The sequence below is a fragment of the Trichechus manatus genome, unplaced genomic scaffold, assembly GCF_000243295.1.
Source record: "Trichechus manatus latirostris isolate Lorelei unplaced genomic scaffold, TriManLat1.0 scaffold00043, whole genome shotgun sequence".
Classification (NCBI taxonomy): Eukaryota; Metazoa; Chordata; class Mammalia; order Sirenia; family Trichechidae; genus Trichechus; species Trichechus manatus.
This window is the reverse complement of record NW_004443979.1, coordinates 10629272-10641826: the sequence shown is the minus strand read 5'-3', so window position 1 is coordinate 10641826 and position 12555 is coordinate 10629272. Positions and strand designations below refer to the sequence as shown.

Genomic DNA, 12555 nt, shown 5'->3' with positions numbered 1-12555 from the left:
GGCACAGGTTTAATACTGTATATAAATGTGCTTTGTAAGTGATAAAGTGCCTTAGCGTTCTAGGAAGCAGTATACTCGTTAATATCGATATTTTCTAAATTCATTTTAGGCAGTTCTTCATTAACCTATGTATATTTCTCATATACCACTGGTTAGCCAACCAGTAACTATAAAAAATTGCTTTCTGGAAGCACCTTTTTCTGATTTTGGTGTCCTTGCCTTTTCTTTTTGGACATGGACTTCTGTTATCTGAATACTTTCTTTGTAATCTTCCTCCCTCTCGCCCTAGTGATAGGAAGGCAATTTCAATGAGTGACAACTTGATGTAGTGGTTAGGGGTGAGGGTTTGAAGCCAGATAAACTGGGATGGAACCCTCACTTTGAGGCTGTGAACTTGATTGGGCAAGATATTTACCCTTCTGTTCCTTGGTTTCTTTGTCTTTAAAATGAGGGTAATTAGTGATTCTTCCTATCTACTGAAATTATGAAAAGAATGACAACTGGACCTGTGCATAATAAGCCCTCATGTTAGCTGTCATCTTCCTCCTCTCATCATTGGACAGAACTGTCTGCAGAAGAGTGGGTGACACACACATGGAGAGATACACACAGGGATACATGCCTACCCACCCATACCCACACAGAGGGAGGAGGATAGGCCTGCACCTTCCAGAGATGGGGCAACTACCTACCTTTCTCCCCACCTACATATCCCCACACTGAAAGAACTATATCCATTCCTATACACAAAGGGTGGACTTATATCCACACAAAGAAAGAGCCCCACACCGCAGCCCATACCCATACCCATACCCAAACAGAAAATGTGAGTATGATCTGGCACACACCACAGTGGGGAAACATGGAGAGGGGGAACAGTTGAGAGAATATGTATATGAACCAGATAGGAAGTCTGGATTCTTTGGAGCTGCACAATACCTGAGGTGTCTGAGTAAGCTTATTTTAGGAAATATTTCTCACCTTGAATGGGAATATTTTAGATATGATCATGTATTTACTAAATGCTTCTTCTATATCACATACACTGACACAGCAATCTCCCTGTGAGCATAGTCATCTCCAAATACAAAGGAAATTTTTTTCTCCCTCTTAATCATATTCTTCCTGATGTTTATACTTGTGTTTGTGCATGTGCACGTACATGTTACTATTAAGTTAGTTTAGACTCTTAGGGAAAAAAAAAAACAGTTTTAAAGCAGATAATCTATTTTCCCTCCTTTGGTAAAAGAATTGGTTGTGTGCATGGTGGGGAGCAGGGTCTGTGGTGGTACTGTGGTTGGCATTAGACTAAGTTGATGCTAAACTGTAAACACCTGCTTTTCCTTGTTTCCTCAGCAAATGGGAAATAAAGCGCTGTCAGTGCTGTGGTTCTAGTGGAACACACTTAGCCTGTTCCTCACTACGATCATGGGAACAGAATTGGGAGTGTTTGGAATGTAGAAGTATTATCTACAATTCAGGTAATATTTCATAATTTTGAATAAGGATGTTTTATTGGAATACATTATTTAAAAATTTCTATCTATATTTCTGTTACACTAACATTAGGGTTTAAATCTGCAGGAGATTTCCAAAAAGCCAAAAAACATGCTCTACCCAATTCAAATAGCATGGGCATTAATGATTGTTTATTGGAAGAGTCCTCACCTAAGTTACTCAAACAGTCACCTGGAGCTCAGAGTAAAGATCTGCTGAGGTATGTTTATGAATTGGAGAAAAATATAAACATCTCTCTAGAGAAAATTACAACACGAAATTACTTACAATATTAGCTGATCCTACAATTATCTGGAATAGTGTTTTTCAAACTTTAAGATTCAACATTTGATCATGAGCTCAATGCAGCCAGCATTTAAAAAAGGAAATGAAATGGGATAGAATAGAATGCAAAATATCAGATTGCAGTACACGTAGGAGGATTGTATGTTACATTTGTGTGTATGAATGTGAAATTTGTGTTATTTTGTACTGAGTTGTGATGTAAAATAGACGTTTCTGTTATAGACCGTTTTCAAGATAGTTTGAAAAACACTAATCTGAAAAATGCATTTAAATTGTTATTTGATTATAGAGTAAGACAGGAAATTAAAATATCAAGTATTCCATGTCACTTTATTAAAAGGAAAAAATCATATTTAAAAGAGATACTTTATTTCTTGATGTTGTAATCATTTAATAAATTTACTTTCAGTGTCAGATCTAAATGTCAGCTCTTTCTTTCCTTTAGAAGGTTTTTAAGGTGTTTTTATAAGTATTACCACATTAATTTCTAACTATTTCAATAAGATAGTAAAATAGGTAATGTTTGCGATCATTCATAAGCATTTAATTGAGACTGGAGTCACTTCTTTGTACTGTGTCAGGTATTCATTCAGGTGGAGTTATGATTTTTAAGTATATGTGGCTTTGCAAAAGAGTTTCTAGCAGCCTTGCTTTACCCAGTAAGGGAAAAAAAGGACAAAAGTAACATTAGTAGCTGAAGCATGGTTAAGTATTTTCTTATTAAAAATGGTATCAAGTTAAAAAACCTAGAAGAAGGCAAGGCGAATTTTGTGAAAATATTTGATAACTGGATTTCCAGACAGAGATGGAATATTAAGAACTGTTTAAAAAGTGAAGAATTGCTGTTTTTAAAGTGCTACTTTTGTTAACTCAGAACTGAAAATTTTGTTGTATTTTTACATTTTAATATCAAAAAAAGAAATGTTCACATTTTTAAAAAACGTTAGTGTTTAGCTTTCCAAAGTTGTTACACCAGTAAAGATTGACTCCTTGCTTCTACTGTAACATGCCATCATATTCTAGAAGAGTAGCATCGGAGTTCTTACTGATCTGGGCAGGAAGAAGGAATTCACCTGCCAGAAGAAAGTATATTTCTATAAGATTATCTTACTTCCAAAAGACTTTTGTTTTTCTTCAGTCTGGATTCATGAGTAGGGGATCATGGGAAGAAAGAAAAGGAAAAACCTAACCCACACTGGGGAATTGTATATTTTGGGATGAGACAAATTTATACTTGATATAAGAAAGATGATCCATGAACTTTACCCAAAACAAGATTATTCTGAGCACTTTAGTTCCAATTACAGATGGAGAAACTGAGGCAGGGAGTAACTGCACTAGTCCACGCAATCACCAGGAGGTCTTAATAAAACAGATTGCTAAGCCTTGGACCCAGAGGTTCTGATTGTGTAGATCTGCAATGGGGCTCAAGAATTTGCATCAGTAACAAGTTCCAAGGTGATGCTGCTGCTGCTGCTTCTGGTTTGGGGACCACTCTTTGAGAATTACTCATCTAGAATAAAAAGTATTCTTTATAAGAAAGTATTCTTTATTATAAGGAATTGTGAATTCTGCTTACAGTATTGGCTCTACTTTTAATTAACTTTATGAATAAAAATACATTGTGGAATCTCTCAACACCATAATTCTCATATATAGTAAGCAGAGATTACATTTGCTCTTGTTTTTAAAACTGTAGTGAATGAACATAATAACAAGATACAGTTAAGCAAGTTCGTTACAGCCACCGGCCAGAAACGTGAGCGTTTCAGCTTCTGACTCTTAAACCTGAACTGAATTGATGGAATTTGAGATAATCATTGTCAACATTCTCATAAATGATTTATGACATTAACCAAAAAACCAAACCTGTTGCCGTTGAGTCAGTTCTGACTCATAGCAAGCCCTATAGGACAGAGTAGAACTGCCCCATAAAGTTTCCAAGACTGTAATCTTTACAGAAGAAGACTGCCACATCCTTCTTCTATGGAGCAGCTGGTGGGTTCGAACTGCTGACCTTTTGATTAGCAACCAAGTGCTTAACCACTGTACCACCAGGGCTCCTTTATGATATTTGGTGATCCTAATTTGGTAGAAGTTTGAGGAGAGGGAATGAAGAATTTAAAAGTAAGGTTATCAGATAACTTTTTGGTTCCAGTGGCAGCCATTGTTCTGTTTTGGGGTGGGAGTCAGGGAAGAACTTCCTTTTAATCTTTTTTTCTTTTTTTTTTTTATTGGCTGTATGCTACTGTTTCACATAAAGTACTTTAGAGTACTTACCTGTATGTTTAAATTCATGTTTTATAGGCAAGGCAGCAAATTTAGAAGAGAAATTTCAACTATATTAATAGAGATAGGTTTTCAAATTAAAAAAAAACCTAAAAAACTGTATATCAACAAAGCCAATATATGGAATAGTGCCTTAGATGGATTAAAAAATCAGAACTTTAATCCTTCATTCACAATTGAAGTAGCATATATTAATGAAAATGATAAGTTTGGAAGAGAGCATCCTGGATCAAAGCAAGAATTCCTAAGTCTCTTAATGCAACATCTTGAGAACTCATCATTGTTTGAAGGGTCCTTGTCAAAGAACTTATCTCTTAATTCTCAAGGTAATTATTTCATTTATTATTGTACTTACTGAATATAGCATGTGTAAAGAAATAAATATCTGGTTAGAATTGATATTCAGTACCTCTGGTGTAAATCTATCACTTTATTACTAAAATACTGATAGTCACAGAAAAGGGGGGAAAACGATTTTGTAATAAAGTAAACTTTGTGGTAAAACATTTGTTTAAGACTATTCATAATTTCTGTATACAGTATCCTTTTTAAAATGTTCCCATAATCAAGTGTAACTTTATTTAAATATACTTGATTTTCACTCTCTAATTTCATTTGAATAGAGTGGCTAAATGAGGTGGGTGATTATTTGAATTCTTCATGTTCATATATTTGAAATTTACAGTTGGCATGTTCCTTTGTAACATAGGATTTTTATAACATAGTGTTCCAGTCCATACATGACAGATTTTTTAGTGTGCTTTTGCTTTTAAGAATATTCTGTACACAGTTATCTATATGATACTTTTCTATATGTAGTGAAGAATTATGCAATTAAAACAGGTGTTTCAAAACAGTGGGTAATTCTAGCATTCTTTTCTAGTAGCTTTTATACCACCTTTGCTGCAATGGGAAATTTGGAAGAGTGTAAGAAAAGAAAGCTTATTTCATTCCATTTGAACTTCCTTTATTATTTATATTCCCTAGAACTTCCTCATTACTTGAAGCATCACCAAAATAATTGAGAAATTATCAAGGATTATGTATACTATGTACAGTACACACAGTTTGATTATAAACTCCCTTTTAAAAGCCCTCCTAACAATATTGTTAACTCAAAGCAGCTTTGGTACAGTGGAGAGCACAAGAATTTAAGTTAACAAAACCTGAATCCAGGTTTGTGCACGTCTACGTCAGTAGCTTTCTGTCTTTAAATTATGCACTTAACCCCTCTGGATCTCAGTTTCTTCATCTGTAAAATGTGACAACTAATTTGTAGCTAATAAGGTTATTGTTGCAGAGATTTTATTAAATTGTTTTTGATTAATTATTAGAAAAATTTAAATGTCTTTTAGATCTATCGAAGTAGCTAAAAAATTTTAAATAACAGTTTAAATATTTAAAGCTGTGAGGGTGTGCTAAGATAGTAAATCTGTGCTTTTTTGGAAGATAATAAAGCAATATGTATCAGCAACCTTAAAAATGTTCATATACTTTGACCCACTAGTACCATATGTAGGAATCTGTTGTAACATTATATATTACATAGCTGAAAATGTACTCAACCCGGATAACCAACAATAGAAGAATGGCTTAAATTACATTACATATATGAGTTAACCTTAATGCATTTGTTAGTTGTGAACTTGAATACTTTTGAATAATTTAAGAAAAACTTTACAGCATAGTAAGTAGGAAAAAAGCTGAAGTGAAACTTTGTGTGCACGTAGATACAAATATGCCAAAGTGTGTACAGTGGTTATTAAGATGGTAGAATTATAGGTGATACTTTAAAGGTTTTCTGTATTTATATTTTTTCTATGATAGGATGATTATATTTAGAAAAAATACATTTTTTGTATATTTTAGGAGATTATATTTTGTGCATGGTAATAGCTTCTGAGAATTATGTTATTTTACACTTAATGCTTTGTTTTTCTGTTTTTAATTTTTATGTATTCATTAAAAATTATGATCTTATAATAAGTATTTTCGATATATTTCTGTTTTTACAGCTCTGAAAGAGAATCTTTACTATGAAGCTGGTAAAATGCTTGCCATTTCTTTGGTTCATGGTGGTCCTTCACCTGGTTTCTTTTCTAAAACCTTATTTAACTGCCTTGCTTATGGACCAGAGAATACCCAACCAATTTTAGATGATGTTTCAGACTTTGATGTGGTACAAGTTATAATCAGGGTAAGAAATATATCTGTTTATTAAAATGTGGACTACATTCTAGGTATAGTTGAAAATAAATGACTGGTCTACAATAGAATAATACTTTCTGTGGAGTTTTTAGGAGTTATCAATGTATAATATTTCTGTTTACCAGCAGAATTCAGAACCATTTCAGAGATAGATGTAAAAGTGAGACAGCTGAAGATCAAAGTACCAGGTTTAATGTTGATAAAATCAGTGGGACAATGTTACTTAGTTCTGTGTTTAAAAAAGCTAGCTAACTGTCCCCAGAACTTGTTGTTGTTGTTGTTAGGTGCCGTTGAGTCAGTTCTGACTCATAGCGACCCTGTGTACAACAGAATGAAACACTGCCTGGTCCTGCGCCATCCTTACAGTGTTGTTATGCTTGAGCCCATTGTTGCAGCCACTGTGTCAGTCCATCTCTTTAAGGGTCTTCCTCTTTTTCGATGACCCTCTACTTTACCAATGGTGACGTCCTTCTCCAGGGACTGATCCCTCCTGATAACGTGCCCAAAGTATGTGAGATGTAGTCTTGCCATCCTTGCTTTTAAGGAGCATTCCAGTTGTACTTCTTCCAAGATAGATTTGTTCATTCTTTTGGCAGTCCATGGTATATTGAATATTCTTTGCCAACACCACAATTCAAAGGCATCAGTTTTTCTTCGGTCTGCCTTATTCATTGTCCAGCTTTCACATGCATATGAGCCAGTTGAAAACACCATGGCTTGGGTCAGGCATACCTTAGTCTTCAAGGTGACATCTTTGCTTTTCAACACTTTAACGAGGACTTTTTTTTTTTTTTTTTTTTTTGTACTTCAGGTGAAGGCTTACAGAACAAATAGTTTCTCATGAAACAGTAGTACACATGTTGTTTTATGACATTGGTTAACAACCCCACAACATATCAACCCTCTAACTTCTCAACCTTTTTTTTTTTTGGTGAAAATACACATAGCCAAAGATACACCATTTCAAAAATTTCTACATGCACAGTTCAGTGACATTGACTGCGCTCTTCCAGTTGTGCTGTTATTCTCACTTAAGATGAAGGCTTACAGAACAAAATAGTTTCTCATTTAACAGTTACTACGAATGTTGCCGTATGACAATGGTTAACAGTCTCACAACACATTAACAATATCCTTACTCAAGCTTGGGTTCCCTAACACCAGCTTCCTTGTCCCCTTCTGCCTTCTGGCCCTTGTCACTGGACTCCTGTTCCTCTTAATGAGGACTTTTGCAGCAGATTTGCCCAATGCCATGCGTCTTTTGATTTCTTGACTGCTGCTTCCATGGGTGTTGGACTAGATGGATTTATTGACTCTGCTGGAGACAGTGTGAGCCAGATTCCTTATTGCATGCTAGAGAGCAAATGAAAGAGCACTTCCTTGCAGGCAGATGGATCTGAAGAGAGGAAGCACTTGGCTTATCAATCAGATAATATGCTTCCTCCTGTAGGGAGGAATGAATGGTGGGTGAAGGAAAGACCTGGCTGAATTTCTTTCATATGGAAACAAGTGTGGGGACTCAGTATTCCCACCTAAAAATAGTTACCATTTATTAAGGAATTATAACAGACCTTATATTACGTGTTATATGTGCAAAACGCATTTAATTACAATGCCTTATGAAATAAATGTTTTACCTACATGTTACTGATTTGAAAACTGAGGCTTAACAAGATTAACTAACATGCCCAAGTTCTCACAGTATAATAATTACTAAAGGTGACATTCAACTATAAGTCTGATTTCTGACCCTATGCTTTTAACTATTAAACTCTACTGCTTGTTTAAGTAAGACAATAGAATCCATTTAAATTTTCCTCCCTTTACCTCCTGTCCTCTACCTCTTTTTCCCTATTTCAAACAAGAAAGTCTACCACTCATTCCAAGTAAATCTGTGTTTTTAATTTTGAACTCATTATTGTCCAGTCTTCTTTAGTACCAGATGTAATCAGTTATACCCCTTTTTGTTGTATCTTTAGTTGCTCTGTATAAGGGTACAGATTTGGAAGCTAGGATGTTTCCATTTTAAATCCAAGCCCTTCTACTTACCGATGTGTGACCTTGAGCAAGTTACTTGACTCCTCTGTGCCTCAGTTTCAACATCTGTAAATGGGAACGCTTGATACTTACTTTATAGAGTTGTTTTGAGGATGAAATTATTTACTATATGTGAAGGACTGATAGTGCTTGGCACGAAGTAAGCACTATATAAGTGTGAGTTGTTATATTGTGTTATAACAATTCCATTTACATGGCCCAAGACTCCTCATTTTAAAAACATCTTTTAAATTGACCTTTAACTCTTCAACTTATTTTTCCTTTTCTCCTTTTCACCAAAAATCTAATTTAACTTTCTTGTGTCCCCGTTCTATTTCCTCTTCAATTCTTCTTGTAATCAGGCTTCTGTTCCCACCACCACTATCCCAGCTTAGCTATTTCATAGCTTATATCCAGGCTCTAAATTGCCACATCCAAAGACCTTTCTTTTTTAGCTTCTCCTCTAACTTCTGCAGTCACCACTCTTAGTGTTCCGTTCTACTGGTTTTCTTAACGTTGTATTCTACTTTTAACTACTTCTGTCTTTAATGCTGCTTCTTCCTACTCTTGAAATACAGGAAGTTTTCACTGTTGTCTTAACAGTCCTCATTCTTTATTCTTCCTTGGAAAGTCTCTCTCTTCCTTAACTTTTCTGAATGATTCTTAGAGCTATGTTTTTGAGCTGTATTTTTATATCTAGATAAGATCTGGTTCTTGCTAGCAACTTGAGTCCAACGTGTTTAAAACAGAACTAATTTTCCCCCCAGAATTTATTTTTCTGCCTGATTTTGTTTTTCAAGAAACTTTTTTATTCCAAGTCATCCTGGATAAGGGGTCATTTTCATCCTTCTAGACTTCATCTTCCAGTTATGTTTCAAGTCATATCTTTCAGCCTTTCCTTATCTTTCAGCCTTTCCTTCTTATTTCTGAGGTACCTGGTATGGCAGACTCTCATTGTGTCTAGGCTTTGATAGTTATATTACTGTAATATGTTTTATTCAGTGTGATTCTTCTAAAAGTACCATTTCGACCATATTACTTTCTTTCTCAGGAATCCTCACTGTCTTCCCGTTGCCTGTGGAACAGAGTTCATGCTCTTCATTGGGGGCATTCAAGACCTCCAGTTCTCCTCCTAGCTTTATCTACTCCACTTTCTCTACTCCTATCCAATTTTTTTTCATTCTTTTAGTCAACAAATACTATGGGCCCTCTATTGTTTTATCACTGAAGATAGAGTAGTAAACCAAAGCCCCTGCCTTCTTGGAATTTACATTTTAAAAGGAAGACAGGAGTTAAATAAATGTAATATGCTGTCAAGTAGTAAAATGTGTTATGAATACAACAGAATAAGAGAAAGAAGATAGGTAATGATTGGGGTATATATAAGTTAGGGCTTAGACTAAGCTTCTGTAACAAAGAGACCCAAAATACAGTGGTTCAAAAAAGACAGATACTTATTTCTCTTTAAGTCTAGATTTTAGAATAGGGGTTGGTAAATTGTGGCCTCCAGACCAATTCTGGCCCACTGCCTCTTTTTATACATAGTCATGCTCATTTGTTAAATGTCTATGACTGCTTTCACACTACAATGCAGAGTTGGGTAGCTGAAACAGACCATTTGTCCCATTATGTGTAAAATACTATCTGACCCTTTATAGAAATGGCCCCTGATTTAGAAGTACAGTCGCAAAACACAAGGTCATCTATGGAATTGGGTTCATCTCATTGTTGTGCAATCACTTAGGGTATAGTCTTCATCCGTATGGTTGGATCTAACTACTTATGGGAGAAAGTGGAATTCAAGAGCATGAAAGTTTGACACATACTTTTTACTCACCTCCTATTGGATAGCTCTTATTCATATGGTCACACCTAGCTATAAGGAAGGTTTGACTATGTGCCCAAGTAAAACTTGGGTGCCGGGGCAGGGAGTGCTGTTGGAGAGGTTGAGGTAACATATAATTATTAGTTTCTAACAGAGTGTGAAGGTGTTATTTTTAACAGCGTAGCCAGGAAAAGCCTCTGAAATTTCAGCAGAGATCTGAAATGATGAGAGAGTTATGTAAATGTCTAGGAGGAGAGTATTTTGGAATGAAGGAATAACAGGTAAATTTTCCATTCGAATGGACTATTACCTAGCTCCTGTTTTTTATCTGTCTCCCTCTATACCTTTGTTTATGCACTAACCTACAAGTTTCTTTTAAGTCTCAGCTAGTATTCTCCATGAAATCTCTTCAGGTCATCTCTGTTACCTCTCTAGGACTATATAGCCTTATTATGTCAATTATTTCCTTTTATGTAAATCATTTCCTTTATTAAAGTGGCATGTATACATTATACTCTAGGTTTTTGGAAGGCAGACATATATAGTGGTATTATAGATGTATACAGTATTTGTTGAGCTGGGTTTTCATACATTTATTCTATAAAAATATTTCTTGGTATGCTTTTCACACCACCCTAGTGTACTCAAGAATTGAATATAAAGTGTCCAGCACAACTAGATGGTGCCTGGCTACCACCACCCACTGCTCTGACAGGGATCACAATAGAGGGTCCCGGACAGAGCTGGAGAAAAATGTAGAACAAAATTCTAACTCAAAAAGTATATTTATATATATGTGTGTGTATATATATATATGTGTGTGTGTGTGTATGTGTGTGTGTGTGTATATATATATCAGACTTACTGATCTGACAGAGATTGGAGGAACCCCAAGAGTATGGCCCCTGGATACCCTTTTAGCTCAGTAATGAAGTTACTCCTGAGGTTCACCCTTCAGCCAAACATTAGACAGACCCATAAAACAAAACGAGACTAAATGAGCATACCAGCCCAGGGGCAAGGACAAGAAGGCAGGAGGGGATAGGAAAGCTGGTAATTGGGAACCCAAGGTCAAGAAGGGGAGAGTGTTGACTTGTGGGGTTGGAACCAATGTCACAAAACAATATGTGTATTAATTGTTTTTTGGTTTTTTTTAAAAAAAATTTTATTGTACTTTAGATGAAGGTTTATAGAACAAATAGTTTCTCATTAAACAGTCAGTACACATATTGTTTTATGACATTGGTCAACAACCCCACGACATGTCAACACTCTCCCTTCTCGACCTTGAGGACCTTTTTTTTTTGGTTAAAATATACATAGCCAAAGTTACACCATTTTGAAAGTTTCTACATGTACAATTCAGTGACATCGATCACATTCTTCCAGTTGTGCTACTATTCTCACTATCCTTTTCCAAATTACTCCATCACCGTTATCTTCAACTCAGTGTCCCCTAGGCTTCTCATCAAACCTTTTGAGTTGCTGTTGTCAATTTGATCTCACATAGATAATTCTTTTTTTTTTTTCCTACCTTAAATGAAGGTTTGCAGAACAAGTAGTTTCTCATTAAACAGTACACATATTGCCCCATGACAATGGTTAAGAACCCCACGACATGTCAATGCTTTCCCTTCTCAACCTTGGGTTCCCTATCACCAGCTTTCCTCTTCCCTTCTGCCTTCCAGTCCTTGTCCCTGGACTGCTGTGCCTCATTAGTCCTGTTTTGTTTCATGAGGCTGTCCAGTCCCCAGCTGAACGGTGAATTTCGGGAGGGGCTTCACCACTGGGCTAAAAGGGTGTCCAGGGGCCATACTTTCGGGGCTTCTCCAGTCTGTCAGGCCAGTAAATCTGGTCTTTCTTTGTGAGTTAGACTTCTGTTCTACATCCGTTTCCAGCTCTGTCCAGGACCCTCTATTGTGATCCCAGTCAGAGCAGTCAGTGGTGGTAGTCAGGCACCATCTAGCTGTACTGGACTCAGTCTGGTAGAGGCCGTGGTAGCTGTGGTCTATTAGTCCTTTGGACTAATCTTTTCCTTGTATCTTGTTCTCTTCATTCTCCCTTGCTCCCGAAGGGGTGAGACCAGTAGAGTATCTTAGATGGCTTCTCACAGGCTTTTAAGACCCCAGATGCTACTCATCAAGGTAGAATGTAGAACATTGTCTTTCTAAACTGTGTTATGCCAGTTGAGCTAGATGTTCCCTGAGACCGTGGTCCCCACAGCCCTCTGCCCAGCAATTCAGTCCCTCAGGGAGTTTGGAAGTGTCTATGGAGCTTCCATGACCTTTCCTTGTACAAGTTGTGCTGGCTTCCCCAGTAATGTGTACTGTCTTACCCTTCACCAAAGTTACCACTTATCTGTTTAGTTCCCCCCCACTCCTCCCATCCCTCGT

General features: G+C 36.3%; 1 protein-coding gene across 6 annotated transcripts in view; it reads left to right on the top strand.

Moving 5' to 3' along the window:
• Positions 1 to 12555, top strand: part of G2E3 (G2/M-phase specific E3 ubiquitin protein ligase) — an 84881-nt gene that overhangs the window by 61259 nt on the left and 11067 nt on the right. For all 6 annotated transcript variants that reach the window (XM_023731498.1, XM_004376553.2, XM_023731499.1 and 3 more), the window contains 4 exons: positions 1357 to 1481; positions 1585 to 1717; positions 4111 to 4418; positions 6108 to 6289. In XM_023731498.1, the coding sequence (XP_023587266.1) occupies positions 1357 to 1481; positions 1585 to 1717; positions 4111 to 4418; positions 6108 to 6289 (748 nt within the window). The remainder of the gene's footprint in view (positions 1 to 1356; positions 1482 to 1584; positions 1718 to 4110; positions 4419 to 6107; positions 6290 to 12555) is intronic.